Raw genomic sequence first — 27,290 nt, 5'->3', positions numbered from 1 at the left:
GCTGCAGGGCTCTGCATGGCCCTATTCTCCCCATCCCCAGAGAGCTGGCAAGTGAGTGAGTGTGGGCACTACTCCATTGTTCCTGGAGAGACTAGTGCCAGCATTAGCATCACAGACACTGCAAGGAACACAGCTGTGCACAATCCATATGCATAAAGGGAGGAGGCTCTGTGTGCCTCCTCCCTATCTTGCATGCCCTGCATAGGGCCAAGAATAACAAATCCTTTATTTTTCCAAATAAAGTAGATTTGGGCAGGAAGTCCAGAAATTGTATTTTCTTTCAGAGAGAACATTAGGCTTGAGTCTGCTTTCAGATACATAGAAGGCATGTCTGGTTTCTTCAACGATTTTTTCACGGTGTTCTGCAACATGCACTATCATTTCTGACATGAGAATTGTTCCCTTAGTGTCTATGTCTTCACTCTATGTGAAGGTCCTAGTGTTGCAAACAAATTTGCCATCTTCCCAATTTCCAGCAGCAGTAGGTGTATAAAGGGGTTAAATCATGTTAGTGCTTTTTTTGAGAAATCAAATGGTAAGGGTGATAGTTTCCAACAATCCCCCAAGAAAGGTTAGATGGAGCTCACCATCCGCTGGTCATGAAAATAAACATAGAGCCACCCAGTAGCTAGAAAAGGATGTCTAAAATGATGAGGAGGGCAATAAACAGTTGTCATGTTGGAAGTGAGGGTTTGAAAAAAGGACACAATTAGTAGGGTTAGAATGAGTTCGGTTTAGATTTCAATAGCTGAAAAGTGGCAACTTCCGCTTTGAAACCCTAGTATTTTCCATACCTTACAGATTTGTTTAACTAAATTCTACTGAGAAGCTAAAAAGAAACAAATTGCCACAATACAGTTATAGTATCTGACTTAAATATACTGTAAAACTTGGTATTACATATAAAGTTCTGGGCAGCACACAAACAACAATGTCTGAGTGTACCGGTTGTAACTCATTTTTGTTGTAAAAATATCAAAGAGTCCTGTAGCACCTTAGGGTGTGTCTAGACTACAGGGTTTTGTCGACAAAAGTGGGCTTTTGTCAACAAAACTAAACGTGCGTCCACACCGCCTTTGAGTTACATCGACATAACATCGACATAACTCAGCAGTTTTGTGGACATATGTAAACCTCATTCTACGAGCAATAACTCCTTTGTCGACGTAGTTCTGTTGACAAAACTGCACTGTGGATGCAGGGGAAAAGTTATGTCGACATAAAAGGCCTCCAGGGAGAACCCTTGGTGGACACTCCTGCCACAGCTTGCAACTCTATTGTTCCTGCCCATAGCCATCTTTAAAAGGCCCAGGCACCCAGGAGCAGCACTCTGGCAGCAAGCGAGCTCCAGAGCAGCCCAGGACTGTGCAGCTCAGTTCTGGGTGAGCCATGTCACAGGGACAAGCCCCGCAAGACCTCCCTGGCCCTTCCAAGGAATCATCCCCCTGGGAACTCCTGGGCACCAGGTGCCGGGCACCCTCCTGGTCAGGGCCGGAGATAAAAGCCCTCCTGGGCCTCTGGGCTGAGGAGGAGTCCCTCCAGGCCATGCACTCCACAAAGAGGCGGAATGCAGACACCTATGCCTGAATGGCAGAAGAGCTGGCCAAACAAGGCCACCACCCCCGCACACTGGAGCAGGTCTGAGCCAAAGTGAAGGAGCTGAGGCAGGGGTATGTCTGGGCCCGTGAGTGCAGCTCCCGCTCCAGGGAAAGGCCGCACTCCTGTGAGTACTACGAGGACCTGGACAGGATCCTGGGGACAGGGGAACCTCTGCCTCCTGAGAGGCTTGTGGAATCCAGGCTGGAGACCCCGGTTTTACAGCGACCGGAACACCTGCTGGGGGACCAGGAGCTCCAGGAGGAGGAAGAAGAGGAGGAGGACGGCACCCAGAGCACCTGGGAGCCAGGTACCCAGACACAGGAGGCCTCCAAGACCACCTCGGACCCCGGGGAGGGAACATCAGGTGAGTGCTGTGAGGGTCCAACACACACAGGGCAGGGCAGGCAGGAGCAAAGGGGATGGTGCAGTGCTGTGACATGTCATGCTGAGCACAGGAGGGAGGGGGCACACCCATGGCTGCCCTAAGGGAGGGCCGTGCTAATCCCCTGCACCCACACGGCTGCTAGGCACTGCTTGTTCCTGCAGGCAGGGATGCCACATGCAGGCATGGGCTGGAGACGCTGGGACAGCCTCACAGCTGCAGGCCTCTCAGCACTCTGTGGGAACCCCAACCATGGCCCGACACTCATCCGTGCTGTTCCGCCGTGGGGGATGCGTGAGGGGGGGCAGGATGGTGGCCTGCACACTGCCTGGGCTCCAGGGAGGCCGTGGCTGCAGGCCAGGCCTCACCATGCCTTACTGAGACACACATGAGCAGCCTCTGACCCTAGCACAGCACTGCCTGCTGAGAAGAAGGAGGGCAGGCCCTCTCAGAGGAAGGGTGAGCAGGCATGACTGACGACTTTTCCCTCTTGTCCTCCACAGCCAGACCAGCTGACCAGGAGGGAAGTGCCTCACCTGCCCCACCACCCAGACGGCTGCAGGGCACCCATAGGCACTGGCGCAGCTACTTAGAGCTAGAGCACCAGCACGTTGGAGTCCTGCAAGGGATGAAGGATTCCATGGAATGGAGGCTGGAGGCAGAGGCCGAGTGGCGCCGGCAGTTGCTGCATGAATTCGCCCAGCAGCACAGGGACATCTGCGCTGCCATTCGGGAGGCCATGGCCCTCCCTGGTCCTTTGCCTGGTCCTGCCCCTCCTCCTTAGCCTGCCCCCTCCTCTGCCCCTGCCATGCCAGCCCCAGCCCCACCTCCTGCCCAGCCCCCTTCTGTGGCATCCCGCACACGCAGCCGGGTGCGACAAGGCCGCCAGAGCCAAAGCAGCAGGAGCTCTGCCTCCAGGCAGCCCCCTCAGGCCTGAGCCTCCCTCCCTGCTTCCAAGTTCACATTCCCCTTTCCCACCAGTGACACAAACTGAGGGATGCTTTTTTTTTCAAAGTACTTTATTTTCTAAAACAGACATTTGTATTTTTCTCTGAATCAAAGAGTTATTTATTTTCATTTGTTAAAAAAACAACAATTAAATAAAGTGTATAAGAGTTTTCAGCATCACCTGTCTCCGTTCTCAGTGAGTGGGGACTGAGTAGAATGGATGAATGTGGGGTAGGGAGAGGTTGCAGGGAGGAAGGCACCAGGGGTATGGGGCACTCCCACATGTGGAAGGCCCTGGGGACAATCAGGGGCCTCCCTGTGAGAATTGCTCCCTCAGGGCTTCCCGAATGCGCAGGCCCAGCTGGTGGGCTTGCCGGGTGGCAGCTGTCTGGGGCTGCCCAAACTGCCTCCCCACCATCTCCGCCTGTGTCCTCCACGCAGAGAGGAAGGCCTCCCCTTTCCTCTCTACAAGGTTGTGCAGCACACAGCATGCTGCAACCACATCAGGGATGCTGTCTTCCCACATGTCCAGCCGTGTCAGCAGGCATCTAAACCTGCCCTTCAAATGGCCGAAGGCACACTCCACCTGGAAGCGAGCCCTATTGAGGCAGGAATTGAACAGTTCTCTGCTTGCGTCCAGGTGGCCGGTGTAGGGCTTCATGAGAGGGTAGGCCGCATCAGCCACAATGCACGTAGGCATCTGCACATCCCCACTGCCAAGTACCTCTCCGCAAAGAATGCCCCAGCCTGCGGTACAGGTATGAGTTCCTGAACACATGGGCATCGTGTGCCCGGCCTGACCACCCGACACAAACATCAGTGAACTGTCCCCTCTGGTCGACCAGGGCCTGCAGAACCATAGAAAAGTAGCCCTTCCTGTTGATGTACTGTGCTGCTCGATGGGGCGGGGCGCGGATGGGGATGTGGGTCCCGTCCAGTGCTCCACCGCAGTTTGGGAACCCCAGCCTCGCAAATCCAGCCAGGATGGTCTGCAGGTCTCCGAGGTGGACGGTCCTGTGGAACAGCTCCGCATTGATGGCCGTCACCACCTGCAGAATGGGACAAATAGAAACACACAGAACAGGACATTAGAGGGGTTGGCTCACCTGATAAGAAGTGCTTCCCCCTTTCTCCCCAGACCCCAACAGGCCCCCCCAAACAATCCCTTCCCTGCCCTCCGCACCATGGCAAGGTGAGGCTGCGAGGGCTTCTACTTCTGCCACCCCATCCCCAATTCCCTGTGCCTGGTCCTGACTGTCCCCTGAGAGTGACTTACCCCCATCAAGATGGCCCCGACGGTAGACTTCCCCATGCTAAACTGATGCACCACGGAGCGGTAGCTGTCGGGGGTGGCCAGCTTCCAGAGTGCAATGTCGATGCGCTTCTCCAGGGGGATGGCAGGCCGCAAGTGGGTGTCCTGGTGTTGCAGGGCAGGGGCGAGCCAGGTACAGAGCTCCCGGAAGGTGGCCTTCTGCATCCGGAAGTTTCTGAGCCACTGCTCATCGTCCCACTGCTGCAGCACTAGCTGGTCCCACCAGTCCGAACTGGTGTCCAGCCTCCAAACCCGCCTCTCCAGGAAAAAGTTGGGGGGCAAGGGCAGCAGGACTGCAGCCTCAAAGCTGGGCTCAGGATCCAGCTCTGCTGCCAAGGTCATCATGCCCTCCTGAGCATGAAGCAGAGCTTCCAGCAGCACGGTGTGGGGCCATCGCCTGCCCAGGGGCAGCTCAGGCTCCATGGCTAAAAAAGCCAAATTAACACACAAACAAAAAAACACAAGAAACAAATAAAATAAAACAAAAAAACCCACAGAAGCAAACACACAAACAAACAGACAAAAGACAAACCAGACAATAAGCAGCTGTGGTGGCCGACAAAGCTGGGCAACCAGAGCCAGAAAAACTGAAGCAGCTTTGCTTTCCCTGTAAAGGTTGGCAAGCTAGAAGCAGGAGCAGACCTATGGCTGTCCAGAAGTATCCCTTTAAGCACGCGTCTCTGCAGAGAGCATGCAGCAGTGCCTGGGCTTTATGGCTGCCCCTGTGACCTTTCAGAAGCACTTCCAGGTGCCTTCTTCTGTTGACAGAGCATCCTGCAGTCTGGACATTCTTTTGTCGACAAAACTAATCTCCCTGGGTATGTCTACACTACCCCGCTAGTTCGAACTAGCGGGGTAATGTAGGCATACCGCACTTGCAAATGAAGCCCAGGATTTGAATTTCCCGGGCTTCATTTGCATAAGCCGGCCGGCGCCATTTTTAAATGCCGGCTTGTTCGAACTCCGTGCCGTGCGGCTACACGCGGCACGGGCTAGATAGTTCGAACTAGCAAGCCATTCCGAACTATCTGTACGCCTCGTGGAACGTGTAACAAGGTGTACAGATAGTTCGGAATGGCTTGCTAGTTCGAACTATCTAGCCCGTGCCGCGCAGCTACACGCGGCACGGGGTTCGAACAAGCCGGCATTTAAAAATGGCACCGGCCGGCTTATGCAAATGAAGCCCGGGAAATTCAAATCCCGGGCTTCATTTGCAAGTGCGGTATGCCTACATTACCCCGCTAGTTCGAACTAGTTCGAACTAGCGGGGTAGTGTAGACATACCCTTTGTTAACAAAGTGATGTAGTCTGGACGCTCTATGTCGACATAAGTTTTGTCAACAGGATCTGTCGACAAAACTTATGTCGACGTAAGCCAGTAGTCTAGACATACCCTTACAGACTAACAGATTTATTGGGGCATAAGCTTTGGTTGGTAAAAATCACTTCATCAGATGAGTTGGAGTGGAAATTACAGAGGAGGGGGTATATATCTGACTTGATTAGCCTCATTAACACCAGTCCTATACTTGACAAGTAACTTCTTTTGTTCTTATTTATATACCCCAGCCTTTGTAATTTCCACTTCAGTTCTTCTGATGAAGTGGATTTACCCACCAAAGCTTATTCCCTAATAAGTCTCTAAGGTGCCTCATGACTCCTCATTGTTTTTGCTATACAAATTAACACAATTACCCCTCCTTTTCTTTGTGTTTCAGGTTCAGGTTCAGTGGTCGAATCCTTGGTCTTGCTCTGATACATCAGTATTTACTAGATGCCTTCTTTACACGGCCCTTTTATAAAGCCCTCCTTAGAATGTGAGTAGAAATGTTCTCTCTTTTTCTCAGGTTTTTGACCATGGACAAATGTCAGATTCATGACTCCAAGAGGATAGGTCAATATAATGTAGTTGTAATCCAAGATTTATTTTAAATAATACTTGCCTAAATTAAGGCCCCTTTGTGGTACTAGCCAGTTAATTGATGACTTAGAAGATGTTGTTTCTGATTCCTATCAACCATTTACATCACCTGTTCCTTCTATAAAACCATAATCTTTGAATCGTGCAGTGAAACATCAGATATTAATAGAGTGGTTGTTCATTTGTCTTTCATGACTCATAGGACAGGATATGAATCAAACTGAAGAACAGACATTAAGTTCACCTTTTTCAAAAATAGTCTCTGGTTTTTGGCTGCCTAACTTGAAATACCCTGCATCTGATTTTCAGAAGTACTGCATTTTCAAAGCTCAGATGAAGACAGCAAGAACTGCAGTTGCTTAATATCTCTGAACATCAGACCTAATGTATCTCAAGTTTAGGGCTCAAAAAATGAAGGCGAAAATCAGAAGGTATACCTGAGAATTCTGAAAGATGGTTTACATTTATCTGTAAAGCACCGTGCACATTTATGGAGCTATGGAAATAATACGCATTTATTTTTATAGCAACCAAAACTGTAAGAGGTGCTTTTTTAAATAGCTGTGGGCAAGATTCTGACACCTTCACAAACACCGGGCCTGATTCATGATTGCCCTATGACCTGGCCAGCAGAAAAACACTACGTAGCAGTTTTATGGACACTCATGCTGACGCACACCTTCCTGGGTCTGCAGCTCCACAGAAGGTGTATGAACATCTCTGCAGGAGGCACTGGGCATTCCCGGCTCAGCAAGGGGAATGTTGCCTCAGCCATTCTGCACTGCTGCTAAGGGACATTGCTCCAGGATGTACATTAAGGTAACCCTCAGCCCAAGAGAGCTGCCTACAGCCTCTAGCTAGAGAAGATGCCAGTCATCTCCTCTATGTGCCTGCACCAGCCCTAGAGTGAGTACAAGTATAAATTCCCCTGTGGAATAGCAGCTCACTTTCTGAGTGGTCCTATTGAAGATATAAGGCTGTTCACAGGGCAAGGATGCTCATAGAGCTGCTCCATGTGAATAAGACTGACTGAACCTGGTCCCAGAACAATTACTATGATTGTTGACTGTCTTCTTGTAGAGATCGTGGAATAAGCAAGTCATAAGGAGGTTCTTGAGTAATGAGAGGGCAGTTTGTTCGTGTATCAAGTTTGGAAAGGTGTGCATGTTTAAGGGTTTCATAACAAAAACACTGAGAAAGTGGAGACCTATTAAGAGGTGACCTATTAAGACCATCCTCCCTACTGCAGAGGTTAGTTACTACAGGTTGAACCTCTCTAGTCTGGAACTCTCGGGATCTGACCAGCGGGAAACCAAAGAATTTGCCAAACGATGGGAGGTCAGTATAGTCTATCAGCATTATCAACACTTCCACGTCTTACTGGGCTCTTAGAAGCCATTTAGGGTAAATTAGAGCTAAATAACAGCACAGAACACTGAGCGCCAAGACAGATGGCAGTAAACAAACTTTATGGGACTGTGGGAAACTTGGCCACACCTGTGATAAGTGGACACCTGGCTAACTAAAATCATGCTGGACTATGCCTGTTGCCAGTCCCATGGAGTGCCCGACTGGAGAGGTTCCACTTTTACAAATGAAAAGTTCCTATTTCTTTTATATGGTGAATTATGTATCCCATATTAATGTATCTTTACACTTAAATATCATAACAATTAAAAGCATTTTTGTAATATATGGTCAAAATAAGATTATTGATTATTGAAATATGGTGCAAACAGCCATAATTAAAAATAAAGTGAAATTTACAAGCAAAAGATCTTAGATGTACAGTTAGGGTTTTGTAGTTTAACAAAGAAGAGACAAGAGTTACACAAGTAGTGCTATTACCATGGCTAGGCAAATACACAGAGATTCTAAATAGTTTCTACTAACTTGACTTCAGAACGTCAGCACAAAGGAATCCAGTAAATACTGTTCTTTGTTCTATTGACTTATCTGAGCTCCCTTTATTCTCAGTTTGTTTTGTAAGGCTGTCGTGAATGAGCTCTGTTAATAAACACCCACTATTGGTGTCAGCTATATTTGTATATTTTCTTCTTGTTTATGTTAGACTCTGTGACCTGAGTGACTTGGAATACCTTGATGAGGAGTTCCACCAGAGTTTGCAGTGGATGAAAGACAACGATATACATGATATCCTAGATCTCACATTCACTGTAAATGAAGAAGTTTTTGGGCAGGTGTGCAAGATTGCTACTTTCCTTTCTTCTTTATATTTTGTTGTTAGGTAACTGTTTCTTTGGACTGAAAAATAATTCATTCTAACCTGATTTGAGTTTTTTAATGCAAATCTTAGTTGATATGAACAAGTTATAATCCTATAGAGTTTATCATTTGTTGTCTATTAATGCAGTACCCAAGGAATGTGGAAACTGGTTTGTATCTCTTATTTTGAAGCTACTTGATCTTACTTTGTACTTGATCTGATCAAAACAGGGATTTCAATTTAATGTCACCTGTCTGAGTTTATTTATTTTAGTCTGTTAAACCAGTCTGTGTTTGGCTAACCACATTGGGGAATTAGTGCTACATATTTAACAAAAAACTTAAGTGGGTGATCAGGGTGCATGTAGGTCCAATGACACGGGGAAGAATAAGAGAGAAGTTCTGGAGGCCAAATTAAGGGTACTAGATAAGACATGGAAGTTGAGGACCTCCATGTTAGCATTCTCTGAGTTGCTTCCAGTTCTACTTGCAAGACCACTTAGACAGGCAGTACTTCAGGTTCTCAGTGCATGTCTGAGAAGACGGTATATAGGGAGGTGGGTTCAGATTTATTAGGAACTGGGGAAATTTTGGGGAAAAGGGGAGCCTATACAAGAAGCCTATACATGGGTTCCACCTAACCAAAATGGAACCATATTGCTGGCACTTAAAATGTAAAAGTTCGCATACTAGTTTTTAAACTAAAGAACTGAGGGAAAGCCAACAGGTGCAGAAGACTATGTGGCTCAGACAGAGACATCCTTTGGGGGGGAATCTATTAATGGAGATTCTCTATGTCCTAGTAAGAAGAGAATGGAAAATGATAAAATACGGGCAGGATTTGATCAGAAAGTCATATGAAAAAGAGTCCCATTCAATTACATCATGTAATGGCAGACCGCTAAAAAGTGACATGTTTTTAAAGTACTTATATAACAATGCTAGAAGAAGATGGATGAACTAGAGCGCCTCGTATTTAATGAGAATGTTGATATGATAGGTATCACAGAAACATTGTGGAATGAGAATAATTAGTGGAACACAGTGGGCACCAGGGTACAAAATATATCAGAAAGAGAAAACAGGTCATGCTGGTGGCGATGTGGCACCATGTGAAAGAAAGAGCAGAAAGAAAGGTAAAAATCTTAAATGAACTGTATCACAGAATCTCTACGAATAGTAATTCCATGGTTTAATAAGAAGAACAGAGCGAGCCACCTGATCAAGATGGTGATAGTGATGTTGAAATGCTAAAGGTGATTAGAGAGGCTAGTAAAATAAAAAAAACCTCAGTAATGGGAATTTCAACAATCCTCATATTGACTGGGTAAATGTCACCTCATGACAGGATGCAGAGATAAAATTTCTTGACAGCAAGCTGCTTTGTCGACAAAACCCTGTAGTCTAGACGCAACCCTACAGGCAATAACACCTTCTGTCAACAGAACTCTGTCGACAGAAGGTGTTATGCCTCGTAAAATGAGGTTTACCAGCGTCGACAAAACTGCTGAGTTCTGTCAACGTTATGTCAACAGAACTCAGCGGTAGTGTAGACGCAGGTATAGTTTTGTTGACAAAAGTCCACTTTTGTCGACAAAACTCAGTAGTCTAGACACACCCTTGGTTAGTACCCACACCCCAAAGCGCTCCTCTCTAAAGCAGCCATAGCAATAGCAACAGTCACTGCTGCTATGGCAATCACCTCGATGGCTGCCTCCTCCCATGCCACTATCAGCCAATTGGCCCTATTGGGACCCTGGCCACCATACCGAGCCCAGCAACCACAACAGGTGCAGCCTCAGCCAACTCCATCTGCACCATCAAAGGCCACTTTCCTACCCTCCCTGGATAGATCAGCTTACCAAGAGGAAGATGAGCCAGCCTTGAGCGACCAAGAGTCTTCTGCGTCTTCTCACCCTCCAATGCACATATCATCGTCCTCCCCTGATACTTTGATGCCCCCTCCTCCCACAGTGAAAGATGATTTCATTCCAGGAACTGTACAAGAGGGTGGCCGACTCCCGGCCTAGTGAGTTTCCCTAAAGCTCAACATAAACTAGCCAGTATCTTATGTGCCTCCCTGTCCACTAAGCTGGCCCTACCAATGGACTCTGTCAAGGTAATCTGGCAGATGCCAGCCACGGTCCCACCAGTCTACAAAAGATCCGATAGCATATATTACATCCACCACAGTGTGCTGATTTCCTGTTTTCCAACTTGTCCCTAATTTTTTAGTTGTGGATGCAGTTAACCACAGGAGAAAACAGAGTGCAGCCAGAATCACACCCCACGACAAGGAGTGGAAGTGTCTAGACCTCATGGGCAGGAAGACATATTCCTCCATGTCTTTACAGCTGCACATATCCCATTACACTGCAATGCTCATGTAATATACACCGCATTTTTCAAGCAACTATCACACTTTATTGATGGCCTTCCTGATGACAAGAAGGAACAGTTCAGGGCCAGTATAAACAAGGGCTTCCTGATCTCTCGCACAGCTTTACAAGTGGCCCTAGATGCCTCTGACATCACATCCTGGTCCATTGCGATGGCTGTTGTGATGAAAAGGTCATCATGGCTTCACTTCTCCGTTTTTCCTCATGAGGTACAGGCCACGGTTGAGGACCTCCCTTTCCAGGTCTCCAAACTGTTCATGGATACCACTGATGCATCGCTCCATTCCCTGAAAGATTCATAAGCCACATAAAGATGCTCAGTATCTATGTCACTGCACCAAAACACAAACAGGGAACGTATTTTACACGACGATACAAGCCTTTGCCTTTTACTCAGGTGCAGAGACATTTCGACAACAGGAGGAGTCAGCCCCAAACCAGACAGATGCAGATCCCCAATCAGCTCTCTACTTCCCAGCCCTCAACTTCGAGGCAAACATTTTGAAGGTCAGGTTGAGAGTCTGGTAACACCTTTTCGCTTAAGGCAACCTCAGCCCCATCAGCTATTTTGCCAGCCTCTAGTACCCTTTTAGCATCAATGGTCTTCCATCACAACAACAAGTGGGAACTCAACATTATTTAGGGTGTATACCCTTTTCTACCCTTTTCTCCCACCCACCTTCCTCGTCCCTCTTCAGGGACCCATGTTACCAGAGCATTCTACCCCTGACAGGTGTCTGTCTAACCTGCTCTTAAATATCTCCAGTGATGGAGATTCTACAACCTCCTTAGGCAACTTATTCCAGTGTTTAACCACCCTAACGGTTAGAAATTTTTTACTAATGTCCAACCTAAACTTCCCTTGCTGCAGTTTAAGCCCATTGCTTCTTATCCTATCATCAGAGGTCAAGGAGAACAATTTTTCTCCCTCCTCCTTGTAGCAAACTTTTAGGTACTTAAAAAACTGCTATCATGTCCCCTCTGTCTTCTGTTTTCAGAATGGAGAGAGGTAAATGATCAGTTTTGAGACTGGAGAGGGATTAATAGTGGTGTCCTTCTGGGATCTGTTCTGGGACCAGTCCTATTCAGCATATTCATAAATGACCTAGAAAAATGTGGCAAATTTTGCAGATGAAACAACAATACTCAAGATAATTAATTCTCAGGCAGACTGCACAAAGAGCTACAAAACAATCTCTCAAAACTGAGTATCTGAGCAACAAAATGGCAGATGAAATTTCATCTTGATAAATGCAAGATGTTTCAGATAGTTCTCTGAAAACATTAACTCAATGTGCAGTGGCAGTCAAAAAAGCAAGAAGACTGTTGGGAAGTATTATGAGAGGGATAGATAAGTCAGAAAATATATACATTTATGGTATGATCACGTCTTGAATACTGCATGCCTCTAATTTTTTCCATCTATGTGCAGAATAAATTTTGTTACTTGCATTGAGGCATGTGCAGATGTACACCACCAGTAGAAACACATACTGTTGGTTGTAAGTGCTCTGCAAATCAGCTGGATGGCATTTGAATCTCTCTAAGTGCAAAGCTTTCAGGGAATAGTGATGGTCTTCTCATCTCAAAAAATGTATATTAGACTTGTAAAAGGTTCAGAAAAGAGCAAAAAAAATTATTAGGGGTATGGAATGGCTTCCATATAAGGGGGAATATGTTTGAAATCTATAAAATCACAACTGGTATAGAGAAAGTAGATAAGAATGCTGTTTACTCCTTCTCCCAACAAGAACTAAGGATCACCAAATGAAATGAATAGGCAGCAGGTTTAAAACAAATAAAAGGAAGCATTTCTTCACACAGTGCACAGTCAGCCTATGGAACTGTTTGCCAGAGGATGTTGTGAAGGTCAATACTATAACAGGGTTCCAAAAAAGAACTAAATGAATTCAAGAAGGATAGGTCCGTCAATGGCTTTTAGTCAGGATGGGCAGGCATGGTATCCCTAGCCTCAATTTACCACAAGCTGGGAATGAACAACAGGGAATGGAGCACTGGATTATCTGTTCTATGCATCTCCTCTGAAGCACCTGGTATTTGCCACTGTCAGAAGACAGGATATTGAGCTAAATGGACCTTTGGTCAGACCCAGTATGGCTGTTCTTATGAGTTTATAATATATTCTTTTTGTCTTTATATTATTTTGGTGGTGGTTTTTCTCAAAGATCACTGAACGGGAATTGAAACCAGGGGGTGCCAACATCCCAGTCACAGAGAAGAACAAGAAAGAATACATAGAGAGAATGGTGAAATGGCGAATTGAGAGAGGGGTTGTGCAGCAAACAGAAAGTCTAGTTCGAGGTTTCTACGAGGTAAGAAATCCTACTCAACTCTAGTTTCCATACGTATATGATCTAGATTTCTCTAGTCTTGCTTTGAGAATACATCCAACCACACAGTATTTAGAAGACACAGGTAAGATCAGAAGTGAGAGTTAGGTGGACCTACAATGGACCTAATATATTGTATAATAATCAAATGTCATCTTATATGGCGGTCACTTGCTGGCGACCATTGAGTCGTATAACGTGACTGCCTTCTAAAAAATGGAAAACATTATTACCACTAGTGCTTTAGCAGCAGTGCAAACTCAGATAATAAGGACAACCTAGTACTACTATGGGCCTTGAGATTTAAACTTGGGAAATAATTTTTTACTCCATGTCCAGCATTACACAATTGTCTGAATGTATTGGAAGATTTTTTCCTTTACATTTTCCACCGTGAACATGGACCTTGAATATATTGTTTTCGTATGGCCTTGGAAGTATTTCTGTATTATTTCCCTTCCAAATATTATGGTCTTCTAATTAAACTGAATGTAGCTACAGTATAAAACACAGTGGACAAATAGCTCTCACATTTGCATCTTTTTAAAAATGTTTTAATCTTACGCCTTGCAATACACTGACCAAGCTAGAACATTACTTGAAAAATGATGTAACATTAGTAACTGCAGAGTCTGTTTAGCAGGAAGCAAAAATAACAAACAATGAGGGCGCGTTACTATGTATTTTATTTCCTTTCACAGGTTGTTGATGCTAGGCTGGTGTCTGTCTTTGATGCAAGAGAATTGGAACTGGTTATCGCTGGCACAGCAGAAATTGACTTAAGTGACTGGAGAAACAACACGGAATATAGAGGAGGTGACATTGATTTTTTTCTAGTCAGAGTTAGCTCTGATACCATATAAGTGAACTTGAATTTGCCCTTCATCTAAGATTCTGCTTAGCTAGTCTATGAGATCTATCAATATAATTAGTGGGAGAACCCATTTAAAGTAATTTTGGAATGTCTTTATTTTCCTGATTAGCTTTTGAATTTAGGAGCATTTTAGTTGATAAATGGGGTAAAATTCAAAATTGTAAAAGCATGTTCATATTTTGAATTTACAGAAAGGCTGATGGCAAACCACTGACATAAAAGGTGTTCTCAGAGTTCATTTACAGCAGCTGATAAATATTTATGCTGTATCTGTCTCCAAACTCCTTGTACATCCTCATTTTCCTCAGTCTTTCTCCTTGCTCTCACATTCAGCGGTTTTCTGATTTTTCTGTTGCGTGGCAGCATAAAAAGAGTGCTAAGGGAGCTCTGTTTAGCAAGGACCACCTCTCTTCCATTTGCAAAGGCTATATGGAACTGGCAGCGATCTTACTCAAGTGCAATCTGGCTTGCTTTTGAATGAGGGCATCAACATGAGTTTGAGTTTGAATGAGTTTTTGTTGTTTGTTTGGGGTTTTTTAAAATCACACCTGGGCTATGTCTACACTCGTGGCTTCTTACGCGAGTAATATGCAAATGAGGCTAAGCGTGGAATATCGCTGAGCCTCATTTGCATACCTAATGATCCACCATTTTTTTCAGAAGAGGCTCTTGCACAAGAAGGAGTGTCTACACTGCCCCTTCTTGCGCAAAAAAAACCCTCTTGCGCAATGCCGTTACACCTATTACTTGAGAGGAAGAACGGCATTGCGCAAGAGGGTTTTCTTGCGCAAGAAGGGGCAGTGTAGACAATGTGGACAAATCCTTGGTCCTGAACAGAAATAGTCTATATAACATGATTACAACCTACTAAGGGCAATTTTTGTTTGCTGCTCAGTACATACTTATGAGTACTAAACCTGGGAACTGTTTATCACTAAAGATATTAAAAGCAGGTTGGATAGACATCTATCAGGGATGATCTAGACCCGTGGTCCCCAACGCGGTGCCCGTGGTCGCCATGGCGCCCGCCGGGGGATTTCTGGGCGCCCGCTGAAACATCTGGGCTGGCCCCCCCCCGGCGCACAGCACATGCATGGTGCCGGCTCCAGGCGCGGGACGCACGGGCGGCCCCTCCCCTGGGCGCGCGGCATATGCGCAGGGCCGGCCCGGGGCGCATGGGCGGCCCCAGCCCCGGCCCCAGGGCACATGTGCGGTGCCGGCCTGGGGCGCGTGGCTCGTGGGCGGCCCCGGGCGCGCGGCCCATGCGCGGTGCCGGCCCGGGGTGCGTTGCCGGCTCCTGCCCCGGGCACGCGGCACATGCGCAGTGCCGCCCCTGGGCGCGCGGCTCGTGCGTGGCCCCGTCCCCGGGCACGCGGCTCGTGCGTGGCCCTGCCCCCGGGCGCCCGGCAGCCACGCAACGTTGGGGACCACTGATCTAGACAGTGCTTGGTTCTGCCATGAGGGCAGGGGACTGGACTCGATGACCTGTTGAGGTCCCTTCCAGTTCTATGATTCTATGATTCAGTTCCATTCTGAACAATGAGAGGCAGGACTCAGTATATTATTGACCAGGGTGGACACATCAGTGTCAACAATTGTTTGGAGTACTAGATGGGGAAGTATAGAGGAAGTGGGCCAAGGGCTAGGCCATGCCCACTATCTGACTCACTGCCGTGCAAACCGCTCGCCCCTTATCTAATGTTCTGTGCCTCTTGACTGTCCCCCAGAGAACTCTGGTTCCTATCCAACCTTCCCGGTTCCCTGACCACCCCCAAGGATCCCTGCCTCATATCCAACTCTCCTTCTCCTTGACTACCATCATCATGTGTGTTCTCCCATGCTTCTGTAGCCCTTAATATTAAAAGATCCAAAGATAATATGGCTTTTTGTTGTTGATCTAACAGGTTACCATGACAATCATATTGTAATTCGGTGGTTCTGGGCTGCTGTAGAAAGATTCAATAATGAACAACGGTTAAGACTGTTACAGGTGAGAGATCAATATAAAAATATATACTACATTTCACGTTAAATATTAACCTATTCCATCAGTTTTGGATAATGAAACTTTCAGATAGCATGTGATGGCAGGCAGGGGAATGTCCTGGGAACTCAGCAGTCTTCTTTCAGATGCTTACTGTAAATAATTGAAATGTCAGAGCAAACTTTTTTTTTAAATGTGCTTGCTATAAAGTTACCAGTACCAGTATGAGTGTTGGGTGATGGTGAATACTATGATTAAAAAATTCTATTCCATTAAAAAAAAGGGAAAAAAATAGCATTTACCTCTGCAGATTATTCAAAAGAAGAGTTAGAGGGGATGTGGCTGAGGTATTCAAAATTATGAAAATGATATTGAAACCTGATCCAGTTCCCCATTTTTACCTATTCATATAACATGAAAACAGAAGGCCTCTACTAAGTTGATAGCCAATACATTAAGAACAAATAAATAGAAATACTGCTTCACGCAATATGTCAACCTGTGAAAGACTCAACAATACTGAAGAGAGTAGCAGGACTGTAAGGCATGTGGGTTTTCCACAGAGCAACATGTAATCAAATGTAGGTATCTCTAGCTCACCCCAATTCTTTAGAAGTAGACAGATCTGATTTTATCTGCGTTTGCCACATAATTGCATTAGTTTCAAATTCATTGTTTTTAACATTTCAGAACTGGCGTCCGATCATCATGTTCACTATATGACTAACATGCCTTTTTCCTGTTACAGCTAGCTCTGTGCAAATGCTTTGTGGGAAACTTTACTGAGCTGTTTTTTTGATGCAGGACCATAGATGACTCTCTGTGTAATTTTATTGCTAAGATTTCTCTTTGTAATTATAATACAGTGTAGAAATTCTGCAACTGCAAGTCAAAAAATATATATAGATGTCGCTTCACAGACCATTACAAATAAGCAGGCTCTGCCTGTCACAAGACTCTTCTATTGATGGATAGTTCTAGTCAAATATGCTCTGTACAATGTCTTAAGAAATTCTCAATGACATCTATAGAAATGTTATTAAATGAGAACTGCAGAACTTGGCTCTTAGCTGTTATCAATTAGTAAAGTTTATGAAGTGCTTTGAAATCCAGCAGAATGAAAGGCACAACATAAATGTAACATTATCCGTGGTTAATTACTTATTAGTTAGTCCCTCTTAAATCTTAAGTGTATTTTTTGTCTCCCTCCTTCCTGTTTCATTTATTAACATGATAACGTGACTATAATCCTACATGGGTTGGGCATCTTAGTTACTCTCAGATAGTGGCTGTCTGTAAGTGAAATCTGTGTCAGAAATTAGTCTAGTATGCCCTCCCTTCCTCCCAGAGTGCTAATAAGGAAATATGCCACTTTCCCTTCCCTGCATTTAAACAGGACTTCAATTCTCCTGCTTCCCCTTCAGATAAGGCTTGATCCTGCAGATTCTTATAAAGGAGCAATTTGACTTAGTGGAAACATTACTATGAATAATTATTTATGCATGAGCATTCCTGGAACTTTCTGGCTGGACATCTGTCATCTGTGTTGTTCTTTTTTGTGTTGGTAGTTTGTTACAGGCACATCCAGCATACCTTATGAGGGGTTTGCATCTCTAAGAGGAAGCAATGGGCCAAGAAGATTCTGTGTAGAAAAATGGGGGAAAATCACTGCTCTTCCCAGGTAAAAGAGGAGAGAGAGAGAGAGAGGTGTTTGTTTGTTTGTTTGTTTTAATTTAAGTACATTTTGAATTACTTGGATAAAGTTTAGTTCTCTGTGAGCCAGGCAGGGTAGATATGGTAATATTCTCAACTGCCCCAGCTACCTCAACTACAGTGATTATGCAAAAGCTGCTTGAGAAACAAACAGCTGTCATTGCTTGACTGAATATGCTCTGTGGCAGGGGAAGTTCTGCTTCCCAGTTTTTCAAGTGTGTATGACACATCTGTATTTCTTTGAGCTAAGATGTTTTCTTCTTGTGTGGAGGTAAAGACAAACTAATTGTGCTTAGCTGTCTGTATCTTAATTCAATAAATTCTGTTTTACCAGGTTTACAACTTCTCTTCTCAAATTTATAATTTTTGATTGCCATAAAACCAGGCATTGTTTCCTTTAAATGAATAAATAAAGATGGACAAACATTTAAAATAGTATATGAGATGTTCTCTGAAAGGTAAGTTATTGGTCATTGCCAAAACAATGGATATCAGACCTGGATTAAAGAGACCCAACATATTTACACTCTAGATCAGTCATTAGAAGGGACTGCCTTCAGTGTTATGTAGAAATCTTGCAACTGTAGTTTCTGAATCAGAGAAAAAGTTGATTTTTTAGGAGTTATTTGAGAGACAGAAAAAGGCAAATCACAATGTTGAGAGGTAAAGACTACAAAGGGAGAAAGTAAAAATGTTTGAGCCAATGAAGGAATTGAAAAGGGGAGTAGAAAGAAATGAGTTGGATGTAAAGAAGAATAAGCTGAACAAGGCCTTGAAAAGGGGAAGCCAGTGAAAGAATTCAACGTAGAAAATGACATGATCAGAATGGTAAGAGGAAAAGGTAAGGGAGGAGTTGCTTTTCTCATTTTTCCTTTTGTGATGCTAGGGAAAGAGCTGTGGTCTTAAATAATTTACAGTATCAAAGACTGATGACCTATGAACCAGGATCTGAAAAGTCATCTTGACTGAATTCTAATAGCAAGTGTGATGAGTTTTGCAGCTTAATACATTTTGGGAAGATTCTCTATCAACCAATTCTGTAGCATTTAAAGGAAGTTATTTCTGGTTGGAAATAGATATGTTACTAATTTTGATTACCATTTGTAAAGTCAAAGTGTAAATAATACTATGTGGTTGAACTGCACAGACCTAGTGTAAAATTGTGTAGAGTCAGCAGTTCTAAAACAACACTGCCTTGTCAGTTCAGAGTGTAAATGGGAAACACACAGCTGAAGATCAAAGATACATTAAAATAAATGTAAAAAGTTGATATTTCAAAACAATTACCATAGTATCTTTTAGGGTCAAAAGGTATTCTGTGTTTCAGCCACCTGGGCATTTGTCAGAGAGTGATCGTTACAGAAATGAGACATAGATTATGTACCAGAACATTTTAAATTATAACCATTGCATTTTCTTGAATGAACCTGGAATTCAGCAATGCTGTGTTCTTTTATACTGATGCTTAAGTAGGAAACAAGACTGTAGTTTTTCTAATATTTTCTAATATTCAGTCTCTAAGGCAGACTTCAGGCAGTGCTGAAATATTAGTATTAAATAAGAGACCCCAGTTAGAATTAAGGCTCTATTGCACTGAAAACATTTCACATAAAAAAGGTTTACACTCTAAGGACTCGATCCTGCAAACATACAAATGCTTATCTTTACTACAGTGAGTAGTCCCTTAATTTCAGTGGGTTACTCCTGGTAATAAAGTTAAGCACACATGTGTGTGTCATCAAGATTGGGTCCTTAGTTGCTAGAAAGTAGATTGAAAAACCATATTTGATCAGGATGCTGGTCTGGGAAGCATTAATGGCTACAAATCAGACATTCGAGGACTGATAATCTGGCTGTCATGAGGAAGAACATGACAAATTCATTTGTTAAATTCCTTGCATCCTGCTGGACATCTCATTATCTATAAAAATATTATAGGGCACATAGTGTTGAGGATTTTTAAAAATGGGAGAAGGAAAATAAATTGTGAAAGCTCCATTAAAGGAAGTAGTGTTCTGGTCCCATGAAAAACCACCAAGGCAGGGGAATTCAGCTCAAACTAGCTGACTACTAATATAACAGATGACTCCACTTTATTATTTCATTGGCATTTATTATGGACTAGCACCTGAGGCCTGTCATTGACTGGTCAAAGTCATTTTGCATAGATTACATTTATAGGAACATTCAAAAAATTAAATATATGTAATAGGATTTTTTGTTAATGTGCTTGCAAAAGGGGAGTAACAACAGTTTTAAATTTGTAGGATTTCAACTTCAAACATTATCAATTTTATTGAATAATTACCATATACAGTACATTTGAATAAAAAACTCATAAAGCTTCAATTACTCTTTCCGTAACTACTTTGAATTATTTTGTGATTTGTACCAGTAAAAATTTTCTTTGAACTAAAATGACAGTTGAATAGGTTAATCAATTTTTATTTTGTTAGCAAAAATTTTTATGAATTCTAATCATAGTAGTCATTACTTTTTTCTGATGAAAAACAAAAATAATTATTTAAACCTTTCACCTGGCATATTCCAGTGTAAAAAGTAGTACATTCAGCTAATTTAAGTGGCAGGATTGTTTATCCAAATTTGGCATCTGTAGGTAATTGCGAAATAGAACTTTATTTTCCACAAATAAATCCATAAACAAGCAAACAAATTCTTCAATATATATAGTAGATAGACACAGACAAAATATATAGTGGATAGACAGAGACTTGGGACCAAATTCTCCTCGTAGGCAGCAAGATCTAATCTGGAGCAGGATCACCCTCCTGTAAACTGCTCTTTCTTCTAAGGATGTTTAGGACTAGTGGACTAGTCAACGATCTGATGAGCAAATGCTTATCAGATAGTCGAGTTGGCTAGTCAATCACCTCCCCCTTGCTGCCTCTATCAGTGTACCTGGGCTTTGTGAGGTGCTTCTGCCTTGAAACGCCGAGGGGGCATTTCAAAGGGGCAGCGCTGCACAGCTGATCACAGCTGAACCCAGGATCAGCTGTATGGAGCTGCCCCTTTGAAACACTACCGAGGTGTTTGCATGGAGTCTGGGGTCATCTGGAGACTCCCCAGCTGATCCCAGGTTCCAGCGCCATGCACAGAACCTGGGGTCAGCTGAGGAGTCTCCAGCTGACCCCAGGCTCCATGCGGGTGCTTCCGCTTTGAAATGCACAAGAGCCCCCGCTGGGGACTCTTGTACATTTCATAGCTGGCACACTGCATGCAGCCCGGAGTCAGCAGGACTTTCCGCTGGCCCCTGGCTGCACACAGAGTTCCTCATTCCTCCTTTTAAAATGTACAAGAGTCTTAGTGGGGGCTCTTGTACATTTCAAAGGAGGAATGCGGAAGTGCCTATCGACTAGTTGATATTTAACATCTTTACTTTCTTCCATAGAAACCAGAGCCAGCAGGTACAGCCTACACACTGGGCGGGGCAGAACAAGCCCAGCAAAGAGAGTCAATACCTCACTGAGGGTATTTCCTCCAGCAAGGCTACTTCAGAGCGCCATCTGTAATATAAAGCTGTTGCACTCTGAGGAAAGGTTTTTAACTCAGAATTCCCTCGCTTTGGAGACATTGGGCCACATCTCTGTATTGGTTTTAGACATTTCTACAAACACGAAAACCAAATAACACGTTTCATTATCATGAGTCAGCCATTCCCAGTGCTCAAGACATGGAACCCTAGTCCCATAGGAAATGCATGACTTACAGCATCCATCTGAAACTTAGCTTGAGCAGAATGTGAAGTATGTGTTTGCTTTTCTAACATCTCCACTTCCTATGTGCAGAGCAGCTTCAGCCTAAGCCCAGCAGCTGCACAGACTTTACTTTGCAAACACTGAGTAGCACTGGCTGAAGCTATCAATGTTAACAAAGACCCTTTAAGCAGCCTCCTAAAAGAGATCCTGCAGAGATGGATGAATTATTGAACATCTACTGAAAGTTTCACCCTGGGGCTCTTTCATGCCAAATAGTTCTAGTGTTTTGTGTTAACCCAGGGACAAATTATAATTATTTTACCCTCATTCTCAGTGATTAGTGTTTTATTTTGTGAACTGTCTCACTGATTTCAGCAGAGCTACTGTGGAGTCTGGTACTACTGGCAAAATCTGCCTCTAATTTCAAGTCAATGTTTGGTTTTAGTTTTTATTCATATCTGAGGCTAGGTCTACACTACAGCTTTTTTTGGGGGGGGGGGAGAAGGAAAGCTACACAAAATGCACTCTGCATTTTGCGTAGCTTTTTCCAATTTTTTTTCCAGAAGAGGCTTTTCCAAAATTTGGCCTGTCTACACTACAGATTTTGGAAAATCCCTCTCTTCAGAAGATCCTTTCTTCCTCATGGATATGAATAAAAACCAAAACCAAACATTCCTCATGAAATGAGGAAGACAGAGCTTCCGAAAGAGCGCATTAGCACTTCCGCAAAAAAAAAGTGGAAGAGCAAACACGTTTTCCCAGGATGCAGCAGAGTTTTCCCAGGATATCTCTGGTATCCCCCCAAAAAACCCGCAGTGTAGACGTACCCTCTAGAGAGAAGAAATAAATGGATTAAAACATTTTAAAGAAGCCATTCCCCATTCCCTTTTCCTGGTTCTGTAGAGCTGCTAATACAGGCAACATGTGATTTCATAACTTCCACAGTTCTGATCGTTATAATCAGCCTTATTGAACAAGAACAATGAAACTTATGTAACTTGGTTGTCCAGTTGCCTGGCTTCTGTCACTGTCCTTTCCACCATACATTAGTGGCATATGAATGTATGTGAAGAAGCTAGTTATTAGTTTTGCCCCTGTCACCGTGTTTACATCCAGCTTGTTTATTTTATTGTGTGTCAGGCTAAATCAGATATCACTAAGGGAATTCCTGCTCTCTCAGTTCTCTTAAATATTTAGAAATTGTTAGTGTTGATTACATAGCAGCTAGTGCCAACGCATATATAAACATTCACATGCAAACATCATTCTTCCGTCATTGCTAAGGTACTGGACTTTTGGACCTGAATTTATTTTGTCTGTAATACTTTTTGAATTCCTGTGCAGAGGGAAGTAATTGAATATCAAGACTCCAGGACATTAACATATATTTACTTTTATCAGAAAATGTGAGAAAAGATAAATGAACGTAGTATACAATTAGCTTGAAAAGTCCTGGGAAAGCAGAATCCACAGTAAAATCACTCCCTGTAGAATGACAAGAGTCTTTTGTTTGGTAGAAGAGCACATTTCCTCAAGAGGCTCAATGTCTTTATTTATAAAAATGAGTCAGCTTTCTAAAGAAGATGATGATCACATTTTCAATACATTGTGACAAAATCATCCTCAAGAAACACAACTTTTCTTACTAATCAGTTTAACCAAGATGTTAGCTTGCAATGAATCTCCTATTGATTCATGCATCATGGTTTTTATAATTTCTGATTATATGGCCCACATTATGCATGACGCATAATTCTAACAGTGGATGTCTGTTTCAAAGACATTTCCCTCCTTACACACCCTTTAGAAGCAGGAGGAAATCATTCTGCTGGTTCTGTGAGTAGCCAGAGGATCCCAAGAGGATTATTACACTAGTCCACATTCCCCTTCTGTGGGCCTGAGGAAAAGAGAAGTTCTGTGAACTTTGTCTCCTAATGTTTTCTCCAAATTCTCCTTCCAGAGGATCTTCCAAGGTCTAAATTGAACCCAGAAAATTGGGGCGTGCACTGGGCTGCCTGACAGCACTGCTGTAATTGTAAGCCTTCCCGTTGTTGTTGCTTCCACCCCTCCCCACCACACACAACGAGGATCCCCATCACGGAGAGACTCTTCAGGAAAGATAGATTCTCTGAGTACACTTCCTGGATGCCACAACTAGCTTTCCACCGAATTCTGGGAAGGGAAGAGAAGGCCACAGATTCTGCTGACCTGCTCCCTTTCCAGGAAGGCAAGGATTGATCCCTTTATAGATCTGGAAGTAGGAACGGGGGAAAGGAGGAGCCACAAGGAATATTGCGAGGATGAACTTTACCTGCTGAAAAACATTTTTATTCTGGCAATGTTAAATCTACGATAATTGGGTGAAGCAAAATCAGTATTTTTTCTGCCACAATAGTACATTTGATGTTTGATCTGATATTTGTAATGACAACCTGGCACAGCATCCTGGATTTCCCAAAGCCTGGTATTTTTATGGCACTATGTTGTTTGCTAAGTCAATGTTTGACCTTCACTCAGGGCTTAGAATCTGTGTTATAAACAAGCTAAAATGACTCATCCCATCTCTTCATGTTCCAACCTGGTAGTTAGCACCCAATTGGCACTTACAATGATGGTCCCTAGATCTGTTCATCTGTGGGGCTGGGAACCCTCTTGTTTTGAGGAATCACAGTAAATCCAGTGTAGCCAATCTGACCACTGCTGAATGAGGTATGTTGAATAGGCCAGAAGTCTCAGATCTTGGTGAGAAGAGAGCGCCTGACATCATACACTTCAATTTGACATGCTGTATGTTTTTTAAATATTTGCTGTTCAAGCTGGTGACAGGCAGGTCACTTCAGGAAAGGTTTCTGCTTGATTACGGGAACAGGTTTAAACAATACAGTAGTGTGGTGTGCTTGAAAAAGGAAAAAAGCAAATGTAAAGAAAGTCCTGCCCCTTTAAGGGCCACACCAAATACAAAAGGACTTTTATCTTCCAAAGCCAAGGTCTTACAAGGTTAGTCAACTTTTAAATAAGAGGAGGAAATGAAAAGTCCTGTGGCGCTCAATAAATCCCCATATCAAACTCAGGTCCTTCCTCTAGTTAGAGGATGGGGGTCTCTAGTATCTTTTCACAATGGTCTGATAGGCAGACCATAGAAATTGAGGGTGGAAATGTATTCCCGTCTTGTCAAGAAAGCCAGAGTGTATTTGAGAATTATATATATACAGTCATTTATTCATTCAACAACAAATATATTTCTCAGTAAGGGTATGTCTACACTGCCACTCTCCTAATTCGAACTACCGTTACTTCTCATTGCAGGAGAAGTAAAGGTAGTTCGAATTAGGAGCTTTAATTTGAACTACCTAGTCTGTGCCGCATGTAGCCACGGGCAGGTAGTTTGAACTACGGGGCATTTAAAAATGGCGGCGCCCGGGAACATGCAAATAAAGCCCGGGATATTTAAATCCCGGGCTTCATTTGCAAGTTAGAATGCCTACATTAGCCACCCTAGTTTGAACTAGGGTGTCAGTGTAGATATACCCTAATAGATAAACACAATCAAATCTTCAGCTAGTGTACATCAGTATACCTGCACCAACTTCATGGGAGCTACACTGATTTACACCAGCTGAGACTTTGGCCTATAGAAATTATCAATGGAAAAGATCTAATTTGCTAACTATTCTCTAGAGCAGGGGTTCCCAGCCTGAGGTACACGTACCCCCAGGGGGGTACGAGAAGCTTGTCAAGGGGGTATGGGGAATATTTGGTAAATAACTAGATTATCCTAATTGAAATATTCCAAAAGTAGTAGTTTTAGTGAAAAAAGTTGTGGATTCTAGAGTCTAGAATTTATTTCCTTTCATATTCAATAGGAGGTACAGGAAGGTTTACTAAAAGCCAAGGGGGCACGGGGACTGAAAAAGGTTGGGAACCCCTGATCTAGAGTGAATTTTCTAGTATTTCAACGACTCTAGCTAATTTATGTGCATTCATCCTTCAGAAATAACCTGCTCATGATTACAGACTTAGAATTCAAATATCAATAATTATTAATAGCAAATACTAATTTAAAAGTGTGTATTTCAAGCCAAGTTCTCAAAACAGACTGCCTCAATTGTGCCCCTAAGCTCCACATTTTACATGTGTACATTTTACAGGCAAAATTTAGGCTGCGACTTGTCGTGCACATTTAAGGGTCAGAATTTCAAAAGTATCTTCAGTAATTCCTTTTTAACTTGAAAATTACAGTGTTCAAGTAATACAATATCACAGAGAATGGTCTTTTGAAAGGACCTTCTGGTGCATCTGAATCTCTAGTCATTTTTATTTGAATTTCTGAATAACCTTTGTTTATTTGCCCCTTTTTTTGCAGGGCTCATACTTGTTTCAATCGTCTTGACCTTCCCCCTTACCCATCATTCTCCATGCTCTGTGAGAAACTGTTGACAGCAGTTGAAGAGACAAGTACCTTTGGACTTGAGTGATATGTAAACCATAGTGCTCTTTGGTCATTTGTGGATCTGTCCTCTCAAGAATGAATGAACATTTGTATTGGATTTCTTAGAGGAAAATTGTTTTACAGTGCAATTCAAATATGAGATTTCCAAGAGTGACTAAAGCTGGCATCAGAAGCAGTGACAAGCTTTGAAACAATGGCGGAGTACTCTACAGTAATACTAGAGTGTGGAGTCTTGCAATAAGCAGTTTTTCTTAACTGCCATATTTGTTATGGCCCATGCAAAAGATGTTGACCATGCATGATCAGCAAAGTGACAAAATCAGATAAATAGCTTGAAACTGGATTTCACCAAAGTCCTTGAATGTAAAGTTCAAGTCAAAATGTGAAATTGTTCAGCCTACCCCTGAATTAGCTAAAATCAAACTATGGAATTCTTTAAAAAAAAAATCCTAAAGGTACGTTACTTTATGCCATATACTATAACAGAATATCCATTACTTGCTATACCTAAGACTACGAGTGCCTGTATGGTGTGCGTCATAGATTTCTGCTTCCTGGGAAGAAGTGAAGTTGAAAGAAAATCAGCAGCAAGGGATATCACAACAATACCTTGCAATAAGGGGGTTTGTGAAAATGTATATGCAAGCAGCATGTGTATAGCAAATGATGACCTATTATAAGGAGAATTTAATAATGACTGATTTTATGCTTTATATTGCATGGAAATTGTTTTAAAGATAAGTATCGATTTATCACAGCATATCAGGAAAAAAACGTACACAGTGACTTCTGTTTATTTTTATAAGTTCATTATATTAAGTTCCTCGGAGTATAAATAAGAAACTAGCAAACTAAATGCTATTTCGATGCTATGTTCATTTAACTTTTCATGCTTAAATAGACATTGTGGTAGTGTTTTATTCTTTAAGCACTCTCAAGGAAAAAATACCTTTTATTTTTATATGAGTAAGAAATTCCCAACAAATATTTTGCACTGAATGTACCAAAGTTGAAGGGACATTATGAGCAGACTGAGGGTATGTCTACACTACCCCGCTAGTTCGAACTAGCGGGGTAATGTATGCATACCGAACGTGCAAATGAAGCCCGGGATTTGAATTTCCCGGGCTTTATTTGCATAAGCGGGGAGCCGCCATTTTTAAATCCCCGCTGGTTCGAACCCCGTGTAGCGTGGCTACACGGGGCTCGAACTAGGTAGTTCGGACTAGAATTCCTATTCCGAACTACCGGTACACCTCATGAAACTAGGAATCCTAGTCCAAACTACCTAGTTCGAGCCCCGTGTAGCCGCGCTACACGGGGTTCGAACCAGCGGGGATTTAAAAATGGCGGCTCCCCGCTTATGCAAATAAAGCCCGGGAAATTCAAATCCCGGGCTTCATTTGCACGTTCGG

General features: G+C 43.3%; 1 protein-coding gene across 7 annotated transcripts in view; it reads left to right on the top strand.

The window, feature by feature from the left end:
* HECW2 (HECT, C2 and WW domain containing E3 ubiquitin protein ligase 2) overlaps window positions 1-26,731 on the top strand; it is a 263,367-nt gene extending 236,636 nt beyond the window's left edge. For all 7 annotated transcript variants that reach the window (XM_075934227.2, XM_006117907.5, XM_089779881.1 and 4 more), the window contains 7 exons: window positions 5,960-6,058; window positions 8,234-8,363; window positions 12,974-13,120; window positions 13,840-13,954; window positions 15,917-16,002; window positions 17,565-17,677; window positions 25,789-26,731. In XM_075934227.2, coding sequence (XP_075790342.2) covers window positions 5,960-6,058; window positions 8,234-8,363; window positions 12,974-13,120; window positions 13,840-13,954; window positions 15,917-16,002; window positions 17,565-17,677; window positions 25,789-25,900 — 802 coding nt within the window. In that variant the 3' untranslated portion in view covers window positions 25,901-26,731. The remainder of the gene's footprint in view (window positions 1-5,959; window positions 6,059-8,233; window positions 8,364-12,973; window positions 13,121-13,839; window positions 13,955-15,916; window positions 16,003-17,564; window positions 17,678-25,788) is intronic.
* The last annotated feature ends 559 nt before the right edge of the window (window positions 26,732-27,290 follow it).

Source organism: Pelodiscus sinensis, chromosome 7 (genome assembly GCF_052426305.1).
Source record: "Pelodiscus sinensis isolate ZL-2025 chromosome 7, ASM5242630v1, whole genome shotgun sequence".
NCBI classification, from domain to species: domain Eukaryota; kingdom Metazoa; phylum Chordata; order Testudines; family Trionychidae; genus Pelodiscus; species Pelodiscus sinensis.
Note: the sequence above shows the minus strand (reverse complement) of the source record. Positions and strands in the feature narration are given on the sequence as shown.